Raw genomic sequence first — 24,962 nt, forward strand, 5'->3', positions numbered from 1 at the left:
TTTATTTTCGCAATTTGAGGGTTGGTTGTTCTTGGAGAAAGTGTTAAGGGAAGCTGATGCTTTTATTCCTAACATGCTCTATCAAATCTTCTCTACTAGGTAAGTCTGTTTAATGAACCAACACCAAAGAATAACTCTTCATCTCTAAAAATAGAAAAGGGAGACTTCACATTTTTAGTTAGAACATTCTTTTCTTATTCTAGATGATTTAATGAGTTTAAAGAAAAACACTTGAGGTTAATTGATACATGCTGCACAATGAACAAAGTGCTACAAGTGGAGGTTCATAGACTCCCTAAGTCGATTTTTTTTTACCTAAGTCCTCAAGGAAAGAGGCTAGGGGTTGCAAGGAACTCGCTTGTTTTATCCAAGACAACGAAAGATTCTAAGACACACACATTAAAGACAGTCTCTTATCTTGTACCCAAAGTGATGAAGCAAAACAAGGTCTAAGGATATTGCAGTTGCAGTTGCTGATAAGAAGACTTGACAAGATTTAACCATTAATGGAGGAGCTAATGGGTTCAATTCAACAACGTTTTAGTTTCCTTCTACATGATGATAAACTAAAGCAACAATTTCTAATGGAGAAGAAAGAAGAGTCATCATAACTGTTCCAATATCCAAAACAAGATACTAACATTCTCAAACCAAATGATTCATTAGATAATAATGTTTCATCACAAAGATCCCCAAAAAAAAGGTAGTCATAGATCACAAAAGGAGATGATTCTCAGGCCTGATCCATTCAAATATGTATGTGCACAGCAGTGTAGGTGTGTATATAGTCTATAGACATTTAATTCAATCTTAAAGAGGAACCATCATCACACGTATAGCCACAGAAATTCTCCTCAAAGATGCTAATCTCAGACTATATAAACCAGCATTGTGACACAGCATCCCGCAAATAGAAACACTGAATTTCATTCATGAATGCAACCTACCTGCGATCGCTGCAACCTGAACCTCCATCTGTGCCGCCCTGACTTTAGAACCCGTGGCACGGTGGAAGAACTGTTCCCTCGACAACAACCTTACATTCCTCAAGTACTGATCAAAGGGAACAACCCCATCTTGAAACGATTTATCCAAGGAATAAATAGCATCTTCAATGGCTAAATCCAAAGCAGTACACTCTAACATCTGCTTAGAGAGTGTGTCACCACATTCAAAAGCATTATCCACATCCAAATCAACTAAATTCTTGGTTTTGCCTTGGTTCTCTCTAACCCAAGAGTCTAGAATATCAGTGTTCATGGAGATAACCTGTAATTGTTGTTCAAGTGTTTCTTTCTCCTCAACCATCTCTCTCAAACCTCTATTAAGCTCTTCCTCTCTTCTCTTCAGCCCAGCTTGCAAACTCAGTAGCTCCTCTGCTTCAGCTTCTCTGGCTCTCCTCATCGAAACCAAATCGCCGTGAACCATCTCCACCATCTTATTAATCGCGTTTCTCTTGAAAACCTCCGCAGCATCATCCGATTGCTGCTGGTGGTGAACATGCTGCACTTGCACCCTACCTCCTCCACCGTAAGGTGATGGCGGGAACGGTCTAGCTAATGACTGATCAGCAGAAGGAGGTCGTGTCAGAGACGAATCGTATCCAGTAGGAGGAGACGGTGGCGGCGGCTGAGGACGGCGTCGTGAATAAAGAGGCGGATCACGAGCAAAAGCAGCGCTGAGATCGGAGACAAGATCTACGAGATTTGAGCTAGGGAAAACCCAATTCTGAAGATAAGGAAGAGAAACGAGACCAGAAGGAGTAACATGTGCGTGAGGTCGCTTTATGATCATATCGGCGGTAGGATTCACATAGACGCAAGGAGGATGGCGAGGATAAGATTCGAGGAGCCAGATGATTACAGGGATGTTATAGGTGACTCCATGGAAAGGCATCGGGATCGTACCATCTGCTTGAAGGAGATTGACGGAGCGGCCATCGTTGTGCATAAACGATGCCGTTTTGGGCTCTAAGGAAGGGTAAGAAGAGATTAGGTTAAGTAGATGTTGCCGGATCAACCACTTGTTGGACTCTTCGTAGGGAACTGAAGATGGACCGCGCTGGGAGAGCGCGGAAGAGAGGAACTGCTGAATCTGCTGCGGATTCGACGGCGAAGGAACCATCGGAGTTAAACGGTGTCGGCGGTGGAAGTCCAAATTGAAGATGACGACGACAAATGGGAGGAGATTCGATTTTAGAAGAAGAAGAAATGTTTATACGCGTCTTATAAGCTATTTACTCTTTTACCCTTCAATGTTGTTTTGGATAGTGTTAATCAGATTAATCCATAAATTTTTGTTATGAGTGGTGGACATGGTCTAAAACTATTCAACACCAAAAAACATAATGGGAGGTTTAAATTTTGTGATCAAAGAGAGAGTTAACGAGTGGAAAACAAAACAGTGTTTCTCTCATAACCTAACAATAAGAAGATTCAAACCACATTTTTCTCATAACATAACAAAAAGAACATTCAAGTCCCTTGTCAACAAAAAAAAAAAATAGAGATTCAAGGCACATTTTATTGTTTTTGATACTACTTGTTTTCAAACTTCCCAAAGACGAGCCCAAACACCAAGCTGGTGGCAAACGTAAGCATCTAGTGACGCCTGAAGAATTTGATCAAGGTCTAGGTCATAAACGGTCCAATCACTCATGCTTATCTCCGGATCTAGCGTGACTCCTTGATAACCCATACATTCCTCAACAATCTCTGCAAACGAGCAACGCCTCATGCTCCTTCCCCACGAATCATTCACGTACTGCCTTATGTCAAGAAGTTCCCCAATCTCCAGCTGGTGGCAACATCGAGCCAGCTTTCCTGCATCTTGACCATTCCAAACGCCTACGAACGTGGTTTCTGGATCTCCTAAGAAACTGCGGAGATTGTTAGGGACTTGCTCACAGTAACCTAACTGGATGATGAGACACCGATTACCCACGCATAACTGGAGAATATCCGCTGGATTATCTGAGTAGTTTCTACCAGCCGGAGCATCGGCGTAGTAGTCATTCTCCAGAGGATCGGCGTAATAATCTCCCGGCGGAGGATCGGCGTAGTAATCACCCGGCGGAGGATCAGCGTAGTAGTAGTCATCCGACGACGGAGGATCGATGTAGTAATTATTCGGTGGAGGAACGGAGAAAGGAGTCCACTGGACGCCGACTCCAACGACGAGAGGGTGAGATGAGAAACGGTTGTTAAAGAGGACGTCGCGAATCCATCGGCTGATGACGGAGGAATCCGGAGTTACGGTGACGATGAGCTCGTCTCCAAAGAAATCGACGGAGTACTCTAGGTGAGTGTTGTAACTTGCGACGGTTCTTATCGTCGGAGAAGCCATTAAGCTCTCTTCTTTGCTTCTTTGCTTTTTTCTGGTTTTGGAGGAGTGAGTGAGGCTGTGAGGGAGAATAAACAGAGAAGTGTTATAGACCGCATGGTCGGATGGACTCCATAACCGTTGGGCCTAATCCATATTCTACAAGGCCCATGTCCATGTTCTAGAAGGCCCATTGTATGTTCTAGAAGATTCTCCTTATGACGGTCTATATTATACTTAGTGGGCTTTTGGGCTTTAGGGTTTAAAGCCCAATGGGGATTTGTCTCCCCTTGTCATCTATAAATATGTATTGAAACCTCATTCATTAATCAATAAGAACAACAAGTTCTATAACACGTTATCAGCACGATAGCCTCTAAATCCCTTAGCTAAAGATCTGACACATAAACCCTAATCTCACGATCTCTCTATCTCCATCAAACCCCTAAAACGCAAAGAAATCTGCCTCGGAACTTCAAAGAGGTCGTTCTCTCAAATCGTGAGGACCCAGAAAACGAATAAGATACCAAATCGAAGCCCTCGCCGAGACGAATCCATCAGTGCAAACGGCTTGTCGATCTGACCACCGACGCGCCCTCACGCACAGATACAGTGTGCGCCGATTTGTTTTGAAAACCCTAGCTAGCTCGTCCGTCCGTTTGCTTTCTCCTTTGCTCGGCGATTCCTTCCAAGGACCATACGCTCATGACAAGTTGATAACCGAGGTCTTTAGCTCCCGGTTCTAGTCCATACAACCCCATAAGGTGAAAGGTAACATCAAAACCCTAAAGCTAAAGAACCAACAATTGAACTTGAAAGTTAAGCAAAGAGAAACCCTAAAACGAATGATGATTGATTAAGTGATTGCTTTGCTTGTATGATTTGATTGCTTGCTTGATCCGATTGCTTGTTTGCTCGATTGTTTGACTCGTTTAGGTTGCTAGAAAAAGTTGATTATCGCTTAAGCTAAACTCGCCTAAGTTGCTAGAGAAGTTTTAATTGTCTAAACCTAAAATCGCAAAACGAAAATACATAAGCTAATAACCGAAACTTTAAAGGTCTAAAAACCTAAAACCTAAAACGAATCTAATTCAAAAAATTCCATAAGTTTAAATCGGCTTGATTGAGATTGTTTAGGTTGTTAGATTGTTTGCTCCTTTGATTGATTACATGCTTAACACCCTAAAACTAAAATTGCATGAACCCTAGAAAACTTAGAAAAGATAATCCTAAAAGAAATCTCAAAACCCTAAAACCTTAAAATCCTAAATAAAATAGGAAACCCTAAAATCTAGGAAACCTTAAAATCCTAAATAAAATAGGAAACCCTAGATAATAGGAAATCTTAAAACCCTAAAACCTAAAACCCTAAAATCTTAAAATAAAATAGAAAATCTTAAAACCCTAAATCTTAGGGATAATAGGAAATCTTAACAACCCTAAATCCTAAATAGGGAATCTTAAAATCCTCAATAAAATAGGAAACTTTAAAATCCTAATAGAAAGCATGAAAACCTAAATAAAATCCTAAATCCTATTGTACTCTAAATCCTAATTAAATTAGGAAATTCATAAATCCTATTCAAGATAGGAAAACTTTAAGAAATAGAAAATTTCCAAATCCTAATTAAAATAGGAAATCTTAAAATCTAAAATCATAAGTGAAATAGGAAAATTAATCCTAAAGTAAATCCTAAAAGGAAAAGGAAAAGTTAATCCTAATCAAAAGAGGAAATCTAATCCTAAGCAAAAGAGGAAAGTCAAATCCCTAAGTAAATCGATTCATGGTTCGGTCTCAAATACCGCATGACACTAACGATTACATGATTTTGACTCAAAACTTTTCCTTGTAGATGTTGAATTACAACTTGTATTTTACTGCCCTAAATCTCTTAGGAGATAATTATTTAAAATGGGCAATGGATACTAAGATTATCCTAAAGTCAAAAGGACTTGGTGAATGTATCTAATAAGGCAAGAATGCCAAGAGAGAAAGATAGATACAAGGCAATATTAGCCACCGTCTTATTGAGAGTCTCATAATCAGGACTATAAGTCTGTGGATGAGTGTATTGCTAGATGAGCAAAATAATGACTTACTGATAAAAAACAGTGAGTTACGACCTCATAGATTAACTCCATTACCTAATGCCAATAAGGCCGCAGAGGATAAGAAAGAATCCAAAGAATCTAACCACGTCTAAAGTGATAGACCACACGGCCGTGACCGTGGTGGTATTGAAAGGACGTGGTTGTGGCCACTATAACTCATCCGGCCGTGGGAACCACTATAACCGTGGATGTAGACCCAAATTCCGGCCGTGGTCGAGGGCGAGGACGATGTGGTATTTCCAAACCACAACACTCGACCAAATGAGTATGCCATAGATGTGGTATTGAAAGGACGTGGTTGTGGCCACTATAACTCATCCGGCCGTGGGAACCACTATAACCGTGGATGTAGACCCAATTCCGGCCGTGGTCGAGGGCGAGGACGATGTGGTATTTCCAAACCACAACACTCGACCAAATGAGTATACCATAGATATGGAATGGGAAACCATTGGGCTAAGATATGTAGGACTTCCAAACATCGTTGTGACCTCTATCAAGAGAGTGTAAAAGGGAAGAATCCTAAAGCCCATTTGGTATATAAAGATGGTGAACATGATCAAAATGATCTAATAGAGTATGAAACTTCTGATTGCATAAAAGAATCAAGTTGATAAATCTTACTTCGACATCAAAATCTCTATGTTTTTCTTTGCATTTTATGTGTTCATTGATTGTTATTTGCTTGAATTTATTTTATATTATTTTATGTTTAGAACATGATTCTTGTCCATATAAGAAATGGCCGAGGACAAGAACATAATTGTGGTGGATAGTGGAGCCACACAAAAGATAAGAGATATTTTCCTAAATCTCATAATGAAAAATGCCAATATTAGCACTTAGCGGGTATAGCAAATCTTATTGAAGGCTACGGCCAAGCCCATATTCTATTACCAAATGGCACGCATCTTTAACTAAGCGATGCCCTATATTCACCCAGCTCGAAGAGGAGCTTATTAAGTTTCAAAGATATAAGATTGAATGGTTTCCATATTGAAACAAAGGGTGAAGGGAACAAAGAGATCACCCAAAGACATAAGAAAGTCCTAGAGACTATACCCGCATTATCCACTGGTCTCTACTATGCTAAAATCGATATGATCGAAGCTAATATGGCAATGAACAAAGAGTTCATCGAGAAATTCACTTTATGGCATGACCGGCTTGGCCATCCGGGTCATAGTATGATGCGTAAGCTTATGATAAATTCAAAGGGGCACACCCTAAAAGAGAAAAGAGTTATCCCTAAGAATCTCACGTGTGAAGCATATTCACAAGGGAAACTCATTATAAGGCCATCACCGGCTAAGGTAAATAAAGAGACCTTAAAATTTCTGGAAAGGATACAAGGAGATATATGTATGGTCCTCATTGATGCATCGACAAGATGGTCGCATGTTTGTCTCCTATCTACTAGAAACCAAGTGTTTGCTAGGTTATTGGCCCAGATAATAAGACTGCGAGCCCACTTTCCAGATTTTCCGCTTAAGACTATACGTCTAGACAATGCCGGTGAATTCACGTCCCAAGCGTTTAATGACTACTGTATGTCCATGGGGGTAAGTGTGGAACATCCCGTAGCACATGTACATACACAGAATGGATTAGCGGAATCCTTCATTAAACGAATTCAATTGATCGTTCGACCATTACTCATGAGGTCGAAGCTTCCAGTAGTCGCTTGTGGACACACTGTTTTACATGCATCAGAGCTTATACGCATAAGGCCATCTAGTGAACATAAATATTCACCATCCCAATTACTCATGGGTCATGAGCCAGACATATCCCATCTAAAGACTTTCGGGTGTGCCGTATATGTACCGATTGCTCCACCACATAGAACAAAGATGGGACCTCAAAGGAGGATGGGAATATATGTTGGATTTGATTCTCCCACCATTATTAAGTATCTAGAGCCAACTACGGGTGATCTATTTAAGGCTAGATACGCGGATTGTCATTTGAATGAATCCGAATTTCCTACTATAGGTGGAGAGACGAACAAGCTGGGTAAAGCAATAAAAGAAATATAATGGAATCAAACATCCTTAAATTGACAAGATCCTCGGACTCTGGCATGAGAATCAGAGGTCCATAAGATTATACATTTGAAAAGCTAGCTAATCAATTGCCAGATTCCTTTGCTGACCCAAAGAAAGTTACAAAAACGTACATACCAGCTTGTAATGCACCAGTACGTATTGATATCCAAAAGGGAATCAATGAAATTGCTACCGAGTCTAACACACGAAAGAAACGTGGTAGACCAATAGGTTCCAAAGATAAAAATCCTCGAAAATCAAAGAAAGGTGCAATAGGAATCCGAGGTTACTAAGGAAACCATCCCAGACATGGAGATAAGGCCGGCCGGCTCTAAGGTACAGGTACCATATAATGTAGCTTGGGACGCCAAGCTGCAAAGTATTAAAGGTCCTGACCATAATAAATCTCAAATCGATTATATCATGTCTGGAACATAATGGAACATATAAGAAATGTCGACATAAGATGATTTTGCATGCAAGGTAGCACTTGAATTTATGAATATAAATGAGGATCAGGAGCCCACGTCTATACTAGAGTGCACTCAATGACTTGATTGATTAAATGGTACAAGACCATAAAACGTGGAGCTAAGAATCATTAAGAAAAGGAATGAGTTTGGTCCGACCTTAAGGACACCATTCGATGTAAAAACCAGTAGGACACAAATGGGTCTTTGTGAAGAAGAGAAATGAGAATAATGAAATCGTGAGATATAAGGCACGGCTTGTAGCACAAGGATTCTCACAAAGACCGGGGATAGATTATGAAGAAACATACTCCCCTGTGGTGGATGCTAAGACATTTAAATTTTGCTAAGTCTGGCTATATAAAGAAAAAGACTTGATTTGCGGCTAATGGATGTAATGCCTGCATATTTATATAAGTCCACTGGATGATATATATGAGATTACCAGAGGGTATTGAGCTCAAAGATAAAGATAAGAAAAGGTCTCGAGACCAAATACTGCATAAGGCTGAACAAATCACTTTATGGACTGAAACAAAGTGGACGCATGTGGTACAATAGATTAAGCGAGTACCTAGTCAGAGAAGGTTATAAGAATGATCCCATCAGTCCATGTATCTTCATAAAGAAATTTGCAAACAAAGGGTTTGTGATAATAGCAGTATATGTGGATGATTTAAACATCCTTGGAACCTCTGGGGAAATCGCCTAAACAGTCAAATATCTAAAGAAAGAATTCGAGATGAAAGACCTAGGCAAGACAAAATTCTGTTTGGGATTGCAACTTGAGTACGTGAATAATGGAATCCTTGTGCATCAAAAGGCATATACTGAAAAAGTACTCAAGAGATTCAATATGGACCAGGCCCACCCATTGAGCAGCCCAATGGTGGTGAGAAGCCTCGGATTGGATAGTGATCCATTCGGTCCAAAGAAGGATGAGGAAGAAGTTCTCGATCCTGAAGTGCCATACCTTAGTGCCATAGGAGCGTTAATGTACTTGGCTAGCCACACTAGACCAGATATATGTTTTGCCGTGAACCTCCTTTGTCTAAATTTAGTTCATGATCAACCCAAAGGCACTAGAAAGGTTTGAAGGAAGGTTTGGTTAAATTTTAAATTCTATTCTTCCTATGTTTGTTTATTTGGGTTTTATTCTATATTGATCTAACCAAAGAAGGTCTAGTTTGCTTTGGTTTAGTTTGTTTTGCTAATGCAGGTAAAATCAGATTATGGCATGGTCAATAAATAGGAACTACATGTGGCTTGATCCCTTCCAAGGGTACGTAGGCAGCCTTCTTCAAGGCGCAGCTACTACAACATCAAAGACCATCATATGAGGAGACAACACAGCCTGTATCGCTCAGCTCAAGGACGGCTACATCAAGGGAGATCGGACGAAGCACATTCTAACCAAGTTCTTCTTCACGCATGACTTGCAAAGGGATGGAGAAGTTCGAGTGGTACAAGTTCGATCCAGCGACAACTCAGTCGATCTCTTCACCAAGGCGTTACCAACATCGACATTGAGGAAGCTCACGCATCAAATTGGAATGCGGAGACTTAAGGACTTGCAGGGATGACCAAAACAGGGGGAGTAATACGTGCTGTACTCTTTTTCCTTAACCATGGTTTTGTCCCAATGGGTTTTCCTGGTAAGGTTTTAATGAGGCAGCATCCCCAAGCGTATTACTGAGATCCTTTTGGCATCTACACGGTTATGTCATCCAAGGGGGAGTGTTATAGACCGCATGGTCGGATGGACTCCATAACCGTTGGGCCTAATCCATATTCTACAAGGCCCATGTCCATGTTCTAGAAGGCCCATTGTATGTTCTAGAAGATTCTCCTTATGACGGTCTATATTATACTTAGTGGGCTTTTGGGCTTTAGGGTTTAAAGCCCAATGGGGATTTGTCTCCCCTTGTCATCTATAAATATGTATTGAAACCTCATTCATTAATCAATAAGAACAACAAGTTCTATAACAAGAAGCGGCTTCTTTTTATTTTCTAGCTATCGTCCAAGGGTGTTGTTTGTGCTATGTGTACACACTGCTTTTTAGTCTTCGTACGTACACGAAATTTTTCCACCGTTGATCTTTGAAGGCATTTTGTACAGTTAAAATCGGACGGTCATGAATCGGGATGCATGTCTGTCACATGGTAAGACGTGTCGTGGCATACACACCAATTTTTTTTTTTTTTGTTAATTAATACACACCAAATTACTAAATTCGTATCTCCGAAAATTGATTTCGATTTATTCGAATATATGATAATGAGATATGGAAAATTAAATCAAGAGTAATATCTTTAGATTGAATTAGTTGATATTTTTTGGAATTGATAAAATTTAAGTATTTCCGTATATTTAGCTTACGAAAATATACCCTTCAGTTCCATCTTCTTTCTCATATTAGTTTTGTTTTATTTCCGATTAAACATGAGCTCAGGATGGTGACAAAAAAAAAAAAAAAAAAAAAAAAAAAGCTCAGGATGATAGCCAGTACTTATCTCACCAATTTTTGTTTGCTTAATCAAATATTAGTGTTGGACCTTAGAAAAAAACAGTTTATATTCCTCAAATGGTATCGAATGTGGAATTCTAAATTGAAGACAACAAATTCTTTTGACCTTAATGGCTTTATTTTTCCCCACAACCAAGGTCCTAAACAAAAGAAAGATTCAATCAAGATTTGTAAATTGCAAAATTATGTTCCTTTAAGATAGTCATATTTAAACAATTTTGGCAAAAAAAAAAAAAAAAAAAAAAAAGAGTGATATATGAGTCGTGGAATTAGCGAGTGGACAAAGTGTAAACATTGTGATTGAAGAGAAAGATAGTGTCATAGTGAGTGAAAAAGCAGTTTTTTCTCATAGTCTAACAAAAAAGAAGATTCAAGCCACTTGTCAACAAAAACAGAAAAGATTTCAAGCCACATTTTTTTTGTTTTTGGATCTTGTTTTCAAACTACCCATAGACGAGCCAAAACACCGAGCCGGTGGCAAACGTGAACATCTATTGACGCTTGAAGTACCTGATCACGGTCTAGAATGTACACGCTCCAATCACTCATGCTTATCGCCGGATCTAGCCTCACTCCTGGATAACCCAAACATTCTTCAACAATCTCTTCAAACGAACAACCCCTCATGCTCTTTCCTCGTGAATCATTCGCGTACTGCCTTATGTCTAGAAGTTTCCCGATCTGCAACTGATGTTTAGATATCGCCAGCTTTCTTGCGTCTTGACTATTCCAAACGCCGACGAACGTGGTCCTGGATCCGTCAAGAAAGTGCGGAGACTATTAGGGACTTGGTCACAGTGGCCTAACTGGATGATGATACATTTGTTACCCACGCATAACTGGAGAGTATCCGCAGGAGGATCTGAGTTGGATTCACCACGCTGAGTATCGGAGATGTAATCACCAGGATAAGGATTGGCGCAGTAACTAGGACGTGAAGGATTGCCGGTGTAGTTGTACTGTGGAGGATCGGCGTAGTGATCTCTCGGCGGAGAATGCTCGTAGTAACCACACGTTTGATGATCGTAGTACCTATTCGGCGGAAGATCATTGGCGTCGTAACTATGCGGTGGCTCATTGGAGTAGTGCCTATTCGGTGGAGGATTGGCGTCGTAACTACGCGATGGTTGATCGGAGTAGTACCTACTCGGTGGAGGATTGGCGTTGTAACTACGCGATGGTTGATCGAAGTTAGTACCTATTCGGTGGAGGATTGGCGTCGTAACCACGCAGTGGCTGATCGGAGTAGTACCTATTCGATGGAGGATTAGCGTCGTAACTTAGTGGCGGTGTCCACTGGACGCCGACTCCAACGACGAGAGGTTGTGGATAGTACGGACCACAGTTGTTGTAGAGGACCTCACGGATCCATTGGCTGATGATGGCGAAATCCGAGGTTACGGTGACGGATAACGCGTTTCCAAAGACATCGATAGAGTACTCTTGGTGGGTAGAGTAGTTACCGCCGGTTCTTATCGTCTGATCCATCGAAACTCTCTTCTTGCTTGCTTTCTGGATTTAGAGGACTCGGTGAGAGAGATAAAGAGATAGAGAGAAAATCGATATCTTCTTCTTGTGAATTAGGTTTTATCGTACGAGGGGTTTCATTAATTTTACGAAGCTCTTTATTTTCTAGGGTTGAGAATTAAGGTAGTTTGTTAAAAAAAATTACGAATATATGGAAAAATAAATTAAAGGTAAACTTCTGATAAATCCGTCTTTTTTTTTTCTTTTTTTTTTTGCCACTTCTAACAGCTCCCCTAGATATTTTTAAAAAATACTCCCTCTGTATTTGAAAAAATGTCGTTTCAACTGTTTTTGGGTGAATTAAGAAAGGGCACAGAATTACAAAACTAACCTTATGAGAAACGATTATTTACAATTATATTTTTGGTATATGTAGTTTTGGTAATTTAGACTGATTAATTATGATCAATTAATTGGGGGTAATTTAGAAAATTTTATGCAAAAGTTGTTAAAATGACAACTAATTAAAAACACAGAAAAAAGGCTAGAACGACATTTATTCAAATACGGAGGGAGTACTTATCTAGCTCACCAATTTTGTAATCGAAGAAATTTGGGTTTTCCTAATTAATCATGGAAGAAATAAACTGACCGCTAAACAAACCAAAAAAAAAGTAGGAAAATTTTTTACTAGAGAAACAGTTTTTTGATCACTCAACTAACAAAAAAAAAAAAAAGATTCAAGATTTGTCTTAAAAAAAAAAACTCAAGATTTGCAACAATAGATTCCATTGAAACGTTTACTCAAAATTCCCAAAGACACGTTGAAGACCAAGATTGGAACAAACATAAACATCTATTGACGCCTGAAGAATCTGATCGTAGCTAAGGTTGTCAGTTTTCGAAAGTTGAATTAAGGAGAATAATTTCAGTATGTTTTGTTCAGATTAAGTTAGTTAATGCATGTTAAAGCTGATTAATATCATCAGTATCATCCTAAATCAAGCTTAGTATTGAAAAACTCAACTCAGCCATATACTCAATCTGGTTCGTGGTATTCACAAATCGGAAAACATTCATATGGGTGTATATGTTGTTGTTCATAATATATATCCAATCCATCGTAGAAGTAGTATACTTTTACTATCGAGTCCAAAAGATTGGTGCTTTTGTTGATTATTCAGTTAGTGGAATAACTTGCTTTGTTCATAAATTATTCCCAGTAACAAAAAATTTGATCTTTGTCTATGTTTTTATGAAGTCATGGAAAAAGACAATTCAAATGTAACACAGCCTATGCATCGAGTCATTGACCATGACGTATTTGATATGCTTTGTTTTGGTACGTCGTGCTTTTTTGTCCCATATCAAATTGAACAAAATTGATAATGTAATTCATCAAAACATAGTATAGGTCTAGATTTACAAACTGGATAATCAAATAGTCACAAAATGCCGTAACATTTTCTGAAGTTTTTTAATTAGAAGACGTTCATTAATAAAGAGAGTAAAGAACAACAACTTATCCAAATCGCAAGATTAGCAACATTACATTCCGTTATCTCTGATATTAGAAACATGTTGTTTTCTCAAACTTTCCATAGACGATACTTAACACCAAGCTTGAAGCAAACATGAACATCTATGGACGCTTGAAGAATCTGATCGTCACAAAGGTCGTACGCACTCCAATCGCTCATTCTTATCTCTCGATCTAGCCACATTCCTCGATAACCCAAACATTCCTCAACAATCACCTCAAACGAATTAAACTAACCGGTGGAGAAGCAGGGTGATAACCAGAGGGTGTCCACTGAACGCCGACTCCAACAACGAGAGGGTGAGATGATAAGCGGCTGTGGAATAGGACGTCGTGAATCCATTGGCCGATGACGGAAGGATCCGGCGTTACGGTGACGATAAACTCTTCTCCAAAGAAATCGACTTGAGTACTTTTTCTGAGTAGCGTAGATTCCGATGGTTCTGATTCTCGGAGCCATTGGTTTTGCATTCACTTTTTGAACGAGAGCAGATAATGAAACTGCTTTCTTCTACTTTTGCTATCGTCGGAGGCTACTTTAAATTGTAGTACTGGTGCTCTTTATCACCATTGATCTTTGTGAAAATAAATGTGGTTAAATTTGGACGGTTGAGATGCATGTAGGCAAGGGTTAGTCTTCTGCATCGTTGGGTCAAGTGTGACGTCATTTATCTACCCCAAACCTTGCTGATTTTAATAATTACTGATTTGAATTCAAAAAGATTTTATAAAGATCTCGGATTTGAATTAAGGAGAATATTTTCAGTATTCATATTTTATCAGATTAAGTTGGTTAATGTTATATAGTTGGTATAAATTAGTATTATCCTAAATCAAGATTAGGATTGAAAAACTCAACGCAGTCATATCCTTGATCATGGTTATATCCAGTTTAAAAATAGGAAATCAATTAAATGGGTGTAGGTTTTTCTTTCAGATATGTTCAATCGAGTTCAAAATATTGGTACTTTTGTTGATTATACGGTTCCATCTAGTGGACTAACTTGCTTTGATCAAAGATTAATTTCAATAAACACATCAAATTGATATTCGCCTATAAGAGTGGATGGAAGTAACAAAAGAAAAAGACGATTCAAATGTAACCCCACACTACACATTGACCATGACGTATTTGATATGCTTTTTCGTACGCCGTGTTTTTTTTTTTTGTCCCATATCAAATTAAACACAATTGATAATTTAATTCATCGAAACGTACTAACGTAGTATAAGTCTAGTGACGGCAAAAATATAAACGTAGTAACGCATTTCTAGTCAACATTCAATATAACACGAAAACTTTTATGAATTAGAAGACGTTGATTGTCTTGATAAAGAGTGAAGAACAACAACTTGTTCAAATCACAAGATTAGCAACACCATTACATTCCTTTGATACTTTTAAGTTCCCAGAGACGTTCCTCAACAGCGAGCTTAAAGCAAACACATGACTCAATCGACGCCTGAAGTACCTGATCATGGCTGAGCATGTAAACGCCCCAATCGCTCATACAAATCGCCGGATCTAACCTCACACCTTCGCGTCCCAAACGCTCTTTCACGATCTGTTCAAACGAACAAAAACGCATCGCAATCCTTCTCGAATCTATCACGTACAGCCTTATGTCTAGAAGCTTCCCGATCTCCAATTGATGCCTACATGTAGCGAGTTTTCTCTGGTCTTGGCCGTTCCAGACGCCGACAAAAGTGGTATTGGGGTCGGAGAGGAAAGTTCGGAGTACGTTGGGGAGACAGTAACAGTCACCTAACTGGATGATGAGACAGCGACTACCAACGCATAACTGGAGAGTTTTTGGCGAAGGATCTGGATCGGAACGAACGCCGATCCCGACGACGAGAGGATGCACTGAGTGATTACGGTTGTAGGAGCGGACACTGCGAATCCAGCGGCGGATTACGGTAGCAGTCGGCGTAACGGTGACGATCAAGTCGTCTCCGAAGAAATTGATCAAGTGTTTTTGGTGAGTACGGAAACTTCCGATTGTTTTGATCGTCAGAGCCATTGATCTGTCTTCTTCTTTTCTCTGGTTTTAGAGTGAGTGTGAGTGATAGATAGAGAAGTGGTTTCTTTTTCTTGTTATAGAGTACCTTTTTGTTTCTTGTTATAATCACCATCGATCTTTGTAGGCTAGTGTCTTATTAAAATCGGACGGTTGAGAATTGAGATGCATGTACTGTCACATCGTCAGGCCTATTATAAAATGTATACGCAAAACTTTTACTGAGTAATTACTGTATTTTACGGCTCTGAATTTTGATTTTGATTTTATCCACAAAGATTTGATGAAGACATGAAGTATAATACTTTTTACGTATTTCTTTTTATTAAATTAGTTTATTTTCAGTTATTTGGGGGCTTAATCAGGTAGATAACAATAACTCATTTTTGTGTTTTTTTGCACCAAATAATCATAATTATTGTTGTAGTTTTTTTTTTTTTGTCTGTAGTTTAGCTTTCAACATATGAATTTTAGCGCGATACCAGCATAACTAATTTAAATTGTAGAACAACAACTTACGCAATAACTCTTGATTTTTTTTCTTGCTATATATTGGTTTGACAAAATTTTGTAACTTCGTAATTATACCTTCTGATAAAAAAAAAAAAAAGAAGTGGTAAATATTCATTCCACAAAATTTTGTTTGTATATCGCCACTTCGGTTTATCATACTTTAATTAAATTATGATAAAAGTCACCCAAAAAAAAAACTTGGTCTGGCATGTTACCACTTACAAGAATGCATTATCCTCAAGAAAAATCAAATAAATAAAAATATGGAAGGTGGATGAAGATCTAAGAATTAAACCTGTCAAGAGAAGACGTATACAATCCACTAATACCAAGCCACGTGTAAGGTTAGATCTTTTCAAAGAATCCGATTAGTCAGTCTTACAAGTATTTTGTGATCCGCCGTATATTTATAACTAACATTACTTTAATTAATAACCTTGTCGTCGACCCATTTTTTTTTTTCTTTTGACCCAAAGCTTTGTTTTATATATTTAATTTTATTTTTCGATCGCACGGAGATTGTAACAAGGAAACCGCCGTCGCCGGATCTGGTAGTGAGCGTATCCATGAAGTAGACGACGAAGAAATTACTTTCTCATCTTAAAACGTAGTTTATGTACAGAAGATTCGCCCTCAATTTTTGATCTGAAGGGTCGGGTTTACTTTTTTTTTTTTTTTTGGGTGGTTTTGCGTTTTCTCATTTGACGGTTTCTGGATTGGGGATTTCAAAACCATGAGGAAGAAGCTCGATACTCGGTTCCCAGCTGTAAGTTTGTCGTCTCGAATTGATTATTTCTGGAATTGAAGTTTAATTTCTCGGAAAATTACTTGATCTGTTATTTTTCAGATCGAATTTCCAAACACTAATCGGGATTAAATTTGTGTTCTACAACGAAATTAGATTAAGTATCTCATTTCTGGCGAATTGGTGACAGCAAATGACCTAGCAGTCAATTTCACCCTAATTTTTGTTGTGCTTTTTATACAGCTATAGTAATATGTGTTGTCAGATCCGCTATAGTATGTTTCGTGTAAATTAGGGAATTCGAGAATTTAGGTGACTAGTGCTCGAAACGTGTTGTTTACCAACAAAACATTCATCTATTGGTGAATTCCATAGGTTAGATAGTGTTGATTGATGGTTTAATTTAATTGAGCTTGAGGCTAGAATATACTTATAGTTATTCACAGATTTTGACTTGCCATTTGTTTGTTTATATATAATGTGATTGATGATTGCACAGAGCGCGCTTAGTGTTTCTCACTTTTGCCATTTGCTAGGCTGGGTTTATTGCCACTTACATTATGTATGCTATGATGGTGGCTGTTTCTTGATTTGATGTATATATATATATATACAATTTTCAGGCTCGAATTAAAAAGATTATGCAAGCTGATGAGGATGTTGGCAAGATAGCTTTGGCAGTGCCTGTCTTAGTCTGTGAGTCATCTTGCTACCGTTGACTTCACTCTGAAAGCAATTGTTGGTTGTTATACCCTTTTGGCTAAATTTCATGTTCTATTATTACAGCAAAATCTTTGGAATTGTTCTTGCAAGACCTTTGCGATCGTACATATGAGATTACCCTTGAAAGAGGAGCCAAGACCGTGAGCTCATTGCACCTGTAAGCAACTGCTTACTTAACCTTATTTTTTTCTTCCGTCTGCATGCTAATATCGTCATTGCCCAAAGACTAAGAGCATGAAAGGGTTTACTTGAATGCATTTTAAAATTCTAGAGCTCTCAGATGGTGTAACTATGATATTGTGGTTTAAGAGTTACCATGATGTTGTTAAGCGGAAGAGCTTCCAACTCATTGGCCCTCCCTAATTTGACTGCATTCAACACTGAGAGGATGTTGTTTGATGTTACAGAACTTTATACCACAAATTTGGTATAAAGTTCATTTTTTGCTCTTTTTCTTTGTATGATGTTTGTGATACTACAACTGCATCCACGTTTATCAAAGTATTTTTGTTGTTTACAGAAAACATTGTGTGGAAAGATATAACGTGTTTGATTTTCTGAGGGAAGTTGTGAGCAAGGTGCCTGACTATGGCCATTCGCAAGGGCAGGGCCATGGTGATGTCACCATGGATGATCGCACCATCTCCAAGAGAAGGTTGGATCTCTATATCTCTTGGTTCCATATGTCCGATTTGTTTATTGATAGTCCATGTCAAGCTGATGTGAGATGGTTTATCAAATCAGGAAGCCCATCAACGATGAAGTGAATGACAGCGACGAGGAATATAAGAAAAGCAAAACGGTGAGCTCATGTTCTTCTTGGAATATTATGCTTAATCATTCATTTTGTGTCTATTCCCAGCTCCTTAGATCCATTGAATATATTGTTTATGGTCCTAATCACTGCAGCAAGAGATGGGGAATGCTAAGCCCAGTGGCAGGGGTGGTAGAGGAAGAGGGCGAGGAAGAGGTCGTGGTGGACGAGCTGCAAGAGCAGCCGAAAGAGAGGGTCTCAACCGCGAGATGGAACTAGAAGCTGCTGTATCGGGACAGCCACCTCCAGAAGACAATATCAAGATGCATGTGTCAGAGTCATCACCACAAGAGAATGAGAAGAAAGACATCGATGGCACAGTAGCATCAAACGAAGACAACAAGCAACACCTTCAAAGTCCAAAAGAAGGCATTGACTTTGATCTCAACGCTGAATCCCTCGACCTAAACGAGACCAAACTGGCACCAGCCACTGGCGCAACCACAACCGCAGCAACAACGGACTCAGAGGAATATTCGGCCTGGCCTATGATGGACATTGGCAAAATGGATCCAGCACAGCTTGCCAGTCTGGGTAAGAGGATAGACGAGGATGAGGAAGATTATGACGAAGAAGGCTAAGGCATAGCAGCACCATAGGATATATAGAGTAGCAGCGTTTAGCGGTTTATCTAGAAAATGCTTCTTCTGTCTTCAAAATCTTCTTCTTGTTTCCATTTATTGTACGGACCAAAGATTGTATGCGCTTTATAAAACTTAATTTTATTCTCCTGATATGTTATTTAAGGGTTTATGGTTTACATCAGAAGTTAAAACATCTTACAAAGTTGAGTAAACACTTAAAAGTACATAAACAGGGGAGAGGGACTAGTCATGGTGTTGCTCCATGCGGTTGAAGTGAAGAGCACCTTCATGGTTCTTGTGAACTTCCACCTTGAACTTTTCCTCTTTTTCTCCCCTCTTCAACTTCAGCAGCATGTTGTATTTGGCAGCCTCGCCGGTTACCTGCGCCCATGTTTTTAATATTAAGCTCATTAATCTCGCAATTACTAACAACACAAGTCAGGCTTTTAGTCTTATACTTATACCAAGGACAACCAATATGTTGCTTAAAGCCTTTTCTACTTGTAAAACTTCAACACCAACCTTGGATTTCGTTTATTTTTTTATTTTTTTTTTGACAGCAATTGATTTCGTTTATTTGCAATTTCTCAGATGAAACTTTTGCAAAAACATTGTCAAAAAATGGAAAGTTGTCTATTGAAATCAATGAGTAATACTAGAGAAATTAAGGTCGAAGGATGAGTATATATAGTAAAGTAAAGCCATACCTCAGCGTTAGCATGCACAACCTCCAGAAGTTCATAAGGGAACAAGGAGTTAGACCTCTGCTGGAGAGTCTTGACAGCATGTTCAGCAACGTGCTGCACTTCTGGATCATCTCCTGGAACTTCCCTCCATCCAGATTCATGTTCATCTGATCCACAAAACCCAATTTTCATGACCAAACTCCACAATCACTGACTTCCTATATATATATCAACTGACATTATGTTTTTTTTTATCGGTAACTACTCAAATCCTCATACCTTGTTTGCAGCCAAGATCGGAGGGAGTGATTGCAGGGGCATCACTGGCGGCAGGCTTGAACTCCTGTAACTCCTTAAAGTTCAACCATGACTTCACCCACACTTTGGCTTCGTAAAGCTTTTTCTCCCCTGCATCGAGAATCTCCAGAGTCAGGTGATGCATTGTTCCGGCTACAACTTGTTCTTTAGCTTTCACCACTCTCGCAAACTCAAGAAGTGCATTCTACGAGGGGTGAAAAACAGAAGACAACCAAAAATCAATCAATCAACCACACAACATAAACACATCCATCACCCAATGATATACACTCTCTAAGAATCTACTGGTAACTGAAATTGATATCAAGAGTAAAACTCGGACAAAATCAGTCTAATCGCGTTCTGGATCAAGACTATAACAGCATAAAACACACATATCGAGAGGAGAGATGTAAGAAATCGAGATTTGGAACCTCTTTCTTGTTGTGCTCATCAACAGCGAAACGAGCGAGGCTCTCGACCTCACCACTGTTCTGATTAGCAGGAACATCGCGAACGCCTCCGAGTAAAGCCATGTCTTCGTTGCAGAACCCTAAATCACTGGCGATCAGAGAGGAATTGAAGAGGGACAGAGAGAAGAAAACGATGAAGAGTAGTAAGAAACGGCTTTTCGTCATTCACACCTTTATTTGGTTCGGTGCTGTATGTATTTTTAGATATTTTTCGTTTTTCGTCGTCGACATATCAAATTCGTGATATTTTGGAATTTATCCTCTACAGTTAATTCGCCGTGTACCGGATTAAGGTGTCCATTTGGTTTGATGTTGGTAAGAAAAAGAGTATCGATTCGAGTTTTAGATTGGTTTGATTCGGCCTCAATCGGTTTAAGTCACCCAAATTTAAAAGAGAAACTCATACCAATCTCGAAAATGATGCTGGAGATAGCGGCACGTTCTACGAAACGTGTCGGCAGAGTCGCACAGAAATTGTCAAACACCTTTTACTTGGAAACAAAGTATAAATATTTATTTATGCACCTTTCTTTGTCTTTGTGAATTGTGACTATATGATCTATATCTCATCACCTACTAAAGCCCAATTAAAGGCCCATAGGAAATAAAATCGCAACATAAACAATGAAGCTTCATGAGTTTTATTAGTCTGATATTATTGTTTTGATAATACAAAGCTGCATAATAATAATACTCGTTATTAGATAGCGGCGTTGAGGAGGCCGTTACCAAAGGGTCTTTGGTTGTAACAATCAAGATTACCACCAGGATTAACCCCAAATATGGTACAATACCTCTGATAAAACCCTATACGATCCGCGACTCTCCCGTCTTGGCCACGTCCACATTCCAATCCACCGTTAATGATGTTCGTAATCACTCCATAACCGGGTAATCTCCCGGCTGCACGGTCGGCGTCTGACGGCTGCCATTGGCCGGCTATCACCGCGTGGCACGATGGTTTCGGAGGCTGAGCAGTCATCCAGAACCAAATCGCGGCTTTGAAAGCGATCACTGCGTCGTTGGCTACGAGGTCGGGGTTGTTGAGTAAGTCAACTCCTATGGCTCTACCACATAGACCGTAATTGTAGTTCCACGACAGCTGCATCGGTCCTCTTCCGTAGTACCGTTTGCCAGATGCGCATGGCCACGTGGCGCTTGGTTCACAGTAGTCTGAACCAGGATTCTGTTCTTGCTTGAAACAGTAGCCCCATGAAAATGGTCCGTCTGGTGCTGAAGCCCACCCACCTGCACGATGTAACCGTCCATTTATTAGTATTATTAATATAACTATCGTCGTCACAAATTTTTTAAAAAAATAACTATCGTCAGAAATTTGACATTATTTACGTGTATAATTTGGAAACTGGAATATTCGTAAGTTCCTTGATTGTTTTTTTTTTTAACAGCAATTTGATGTTCCTTGATTGTTTATTTGCGTTTATGTACATTTTTTTTTTGTTAAAAACGTTTATGTACAGTTTGTATATCTTTTCTAGATGAATCAATAATTTCATATTTTAAAATAATTTTTTTAATTGTAAACGCAAACATCTAACACCAAAAACATTTTTATTTGCATTTGGCGTTTTTGTTTGATCTTTTTGTTTCAAATATGAGAAGCTATATTTAAAATTAAAAAAAAACATTGGTATAGTAAAAGAAAACAAAAAAAAAAACATTGGTATAGTAGTTCTTTGTATGACCACTTGGATCGAAAACTCTTTAGAAAATAAACTTCAAATTCTGATGTTTTAATAAGAAACACCAAAATTTAGCAATTGTGTTTCAAAACAATCTACGTCTAATTGTTAATGAGTTATGAGTACCTGTGGTTTCATGGGAAGTCTGGCCGAAGAAGGCGGCGACCTCCTTCTTTCTCGTGGCGGTGTCTCCGGTGGTGCCAAAACCGGGGAAGGACTTTGCAGCGGTGATGAAGGCGTTGTAAGTGTAGAAACCTCTAGCAGGACAAGCAGCATCATTCCTATGCTTAAGCATATCATCGAACTGAGAACTTGAAATGATGCCCGAAAGATCGCCGGTGGGTCCAGGAGTACCGCCGGGAGTGCACTGGCTTTGGCAGCCAGGCTGCTTACAGTAGGGTTCGGTGTCACCGCACCATCCGAACTCGCTGCAGCATAGACCGTTGGGGCAGAGTGCTCCTCCAGCTTGGCGACCACATTGCTCGGCTGAGGAAAATGATAAGAGAAGTGAGATGATGAGAAAGAGAAAAAGATTAGTCTTCATTTTGTTCAATGTTTTATGGTATTCTTTTTTTGAAGGCATGAAGGATATATATAGTAGTATCCAATATTCAATTAATGAATGTTAAATCATATCAAATTCTATCTTTTTCCATAGTTTATAGTTTATTATGTCTGTGGAGTGTGGCTATGGTCAAGAAACAGTATTTGGTAGGTTTGTTTCTATATTTATTTTCCTTTTCCGTCAATTTTTCTAGGTTAGATGTTTGATTTGTTTTTGGGAAATATCTATGTTTATAACTACAAGTAATGATAACTTTCTATGCATAAAACTGCATGTGCTAAATGTTGGTAGAGGAGTACTCAAAACAAAATAAAACTACAAGTAATAATATCTATGCTTTTAGAAGACCAAAAGCATAACAAAGTACACTCCTTATAAGTTTTTGTTCTTAAAATAAGAAGAGTACTCAAAATAAAAAAATTTTAAAAAAACACTTTTGTAAATAAGTACACATCTTAAGTTACTATCGACATAATTAATCACACATACACACATAATGGACATAAGTGTCTTAACCGATGATCTGAGTGAGCACTAAATTAATCACACACACACACATATTCCCTACGATGTTATACACAATGCTTGACTATATCTAAGACAGTTCACAAATCACAAGAGTTGCAAGAATAGTCAAGAATATGTATAACGTGGAGACAATGAAATAGACGTGTCTAAATATATAACTATGAATGTTGACAAAAACAAAATTAACTTTAATTATAAATACGAGGCGGCGTGTTCATGATCAACTTTTTCAAAAGGAAATCGAGACTTCTATAAGGTAACGTATAGCGTTAGCCAGTTAATGTTATAATGGCTTAAGACCAAATCATACAAATATTTAAAAGAAAATTTCCAATTGACTCTCTATATCTTTCTATTCTAAAATGTTTTATCCAAAGTTTACGTGTCAAGATTACAATATTATGAAAAATCCAAAATCTCTGCGTGCTCTTCTTACTGTACAAGTGTACATAATAATCTAATCTCTCTCTCTCTCTATCTCTATGTAATACATACACGTTAATTACCGTTGACTGAGTCTCTAATCTCCATCACTGTGGGCTGCGTTGCAGTCTCTTTCAGGTAAAATAATAGGGCATGTAATATGAATATATAGGCACTAGCTAATTTGACTTTTTAATTCCTAGAAACAATGAAGAACCAAATCTAGGCAGTTGCATCTGATCGATCACATGGGCTCATTAAGTAATATCATTCCACAAGATGACACACAAATACAGCTTGAATCCCTAATTAACATTTAACTGATATATTTGTTACATAACTGTAACAAAAATATCACTAGGTGATTTTCCTTGTGATTTGTTGGTCGTTTTAGAAACCTTTGTTATCCAACCAAACAATTACACTGATCTTATCTTAATCTATATTTAAACTAATTTGTAAAGGAAAATGGAATTGGGTTCATACTTTAATATTAATTGAATTGGGTTCCTCACAGACCTAATCTCCACCGTACACGTGGATGAATGAAGGGGCATCGTGCTTTTTTCCGCTTGAAGTCGGTTAGTGGCTTCTTTATGAAGCCTTAAAAAAAAAAAAAAGAGAGTGTGAAATCGAAAATTCGAAACGGTACAATGGGAGATTCCAAGAGGCAGAAGACGGAGACGAAGATGGAGATGGAGAAAGTTGAGAAGATAGAGAAGGAAGAATCAAGACCAGTCGATTTCGCAGAACTACGTGACGATCTCTTCCGCGAAGCAGCAAAACTTGTCTCCGAAGTTCGATCCCTCCACCAAAATCGCCATCTTCGTTACTCCTCCTCCTTCTTCCTCCGAATCGGACGTCTCTATGTATTCCTTCGGCTTTCCCTCTGTCAGTGGCGTAGTTAACACTTTCCTCCAGGATAATTGTCCTGAGGAGGAGGAAGAAGAAGACGAGGATGATGAAGATGATGCGGAGGTTGAGGATGATGCAGCGCAGCGCCCCAAAGGTTTTGGTGGGAAGATGGTAAGCAATTCGAATCGATGAATCCGGAACAATTGGACGCTGCGTATCAGAGGTTGGCGAGGCTGAGGGACCGTATGATTCTTGAACTTGAATTGAGAGCTCAAGGTTCTGGAAATCACAAGGATCTTCACAACGACAAAGCTGCTGATCCCAAACCCTAAGGCTCGTGCATTTTCATGTTCCATCACTTACTTACATCGATTTGAGTTCTATTTCTACGTTATTATAGCGATTTTATTAAGAGTTTCGAGTCCAGGATAGGTTGATTTGATCATCTTGTGGCTTGCTTATCCCTTGGTAGCTAAACTGTGATTCTACTTTTAACAGCAATGAAAATCTTTATTACTTCCAATATCTATTGCGGTTCTCTATA

At 38.8% G+C, this 24,962-nt stretch overlaps 7 protein-coding genes and 2 pseudogenes across 7 annotated transcripts; 2 read left to right on the top strand and 7 right to left on the bottom strand.

Annotated features, from left to right (window-relative positions):
• Window positions 1-637: 637 nt before the first annotated feature.
• LOC9318843 (protein ELC) lies at window positions 638-2,197 on the bottom strand. Its single transcript, XM_002884855.2, has one exon. The coding sequence runs from the start codon at window positions 2,122-2,124 to the stop codon at window positions 931-933; it is 1,194 nt and encodes a 397-aa protein (XP_002884901.1). The 5' UTR covers window positions 2,125-2,197; the 3' UTR covers window positions 638-930.
• A 234-nt stretch (window positions 2,198-2,431) lies between these two features.
• Window positions 2,432-3,405, bottom strand: LOC9320968. Its single transcript, XM_021032639.1, has one exon. The coding sequence runs from the start codon at window positions 3,343-3,345 to the stop codon at window positions 2,548-2,550; it is 798 nt and encodes a 265-aa protein (XP_020888298.1). The 5' UTR covers window positions 3,346-3,405; the 3' UTR covers window positions 2,432-2,547.
• Window positions 3,406-10,781: 7,376 nt separating this feature from the next.
• On the bottom strand, window positions 10,782-12,200 carry LOC9320969 (annotated as a pseudogene).
• Window positions 12,201-12,538: 338 nt separating this feature from the next.
• Window positions 12,539-14,702, bottom strand: LOC9320970 (annotated as a pseudogene).
• Window positions 14,703-14,769: 67 nt separating this feature from the next.
• On the bottom strand, window positions 14,770-15,694 carry LOC9320971. Its single transcript, XM_021032647.1, has one exon. It carries the CDS (start codon window positions 15,510-15,512, stop codon window positions 14,871-14,873), a length of 642 nt encoding a protein of 213 aa, XP_020888306.1. The 5' UTR covers window positions 15,513-15,694; the 3' UTR covers window positions 14,770-14,870.
• A 757-nt stretch (window positions 15,695-16,451) lies between these two features.
• On the top strand, window positions 16,452-19,050 carry LOC9320972 (dr1-associated corepressor). Its single transcript, XM_002882731.2, has 6 exons — window positions 16,452-16,788; window positions 17,391-17,463; window positions 17,554-17,647; window positions 18,011-18,145; window positions 18,235-18,292; window positions 18,400-19,050. The coding sequence occupies exons 1-6, from the start codon at window positions 16,756-16,758 to the stop codon at window positions 18,883-18,885; spliced, it is 879 nt and encodes a 292-aa protein (XP_002882777.1). The 5' UTR covers window positions 16,452-16,755; the 3' UTR covers window positions 18,886-19,050.
• On the bottom strand, window positions 19,011-20,563 carry LOC9318844 (cysteine proteinase inhibitor 6). Its single transcript, XM_002884860.2, has 4 exons — window positions 20,306-20,563; window positions 19,854-20,076; window positions 19,596-19,741; window positions 19,011-19,269 (listed from the first exon to the last, which is right to left on the bottom strand). The coding sequence occupies exons 1-4, from the start codon at window positions 20,507-20,509 to the stop codon at window positions 19,132-19,134; spliced, it is 711 nt and encodes a 236-aa protein (XP_002884906.2). The 5' UTR covers window positions 20,510-20,563; the 3' UTR covers window positions 19,011-19,131.
• Window positions 20,564-20,962: 399 nt separating this feature from the next.
• Window positions 20,963-22,807, bottom strand: LOC9320973 (basic endochitinase B). The gene is made up of 2 exons (XM_002884861.2): window positions 22,174-22,807; window positions 20,963-21,592 (listed from the first exon to the last, which is right to left on the bottom strand). The coding sequence occupies exons 1-2, from the start codon at window positions 22,628-22,630 to the stop codon at window positions 21,045-21,047; spliced, it is 1,005 nt and encodes a 334-aa protein (XP_002884907.1). The 5' UTR covers window positions 22,631-22,807; the 3' UTR covers window positions 20,963-21,044.
• A 1,366-nt stretch (window positions 22,808-24,173) lies between these two features.
• On the top strand, window positions 24,174-24,941 carry LOC110230264. Its single transcript, XM_021032663.1, is given in 3 exon segments — window positions 24,174-24,360; window positions 24,362-24,550; window positions 24,553-24,941. Coding segments are annotated over 3 exon segments (531 nt in total). The 5' UTR covers window positions 24,174-24,216; the 3' UTR covers window positions 24,751-24,941.
• The last annotated feature ends 21 nt before the right edge of the window (window positions 24,942-24,962 follow it).

The sequence above is a fragment of the Arabidopsis lyrata genome (assembly GCF_000004255.2).
Source record: "Arabidopsis lyrata subsp. lyrata unplaced genomic scaffold ARALYscaffold_3, whole genome shotgun sequence".
Classification (NCBI taxonomy): Eukaryota; Viridiplantae; Streptophyta; class Magnoliopsida; order Brassicales; family Brassicaceae; genus Arabidopsis; species Arabidopsis lyrata.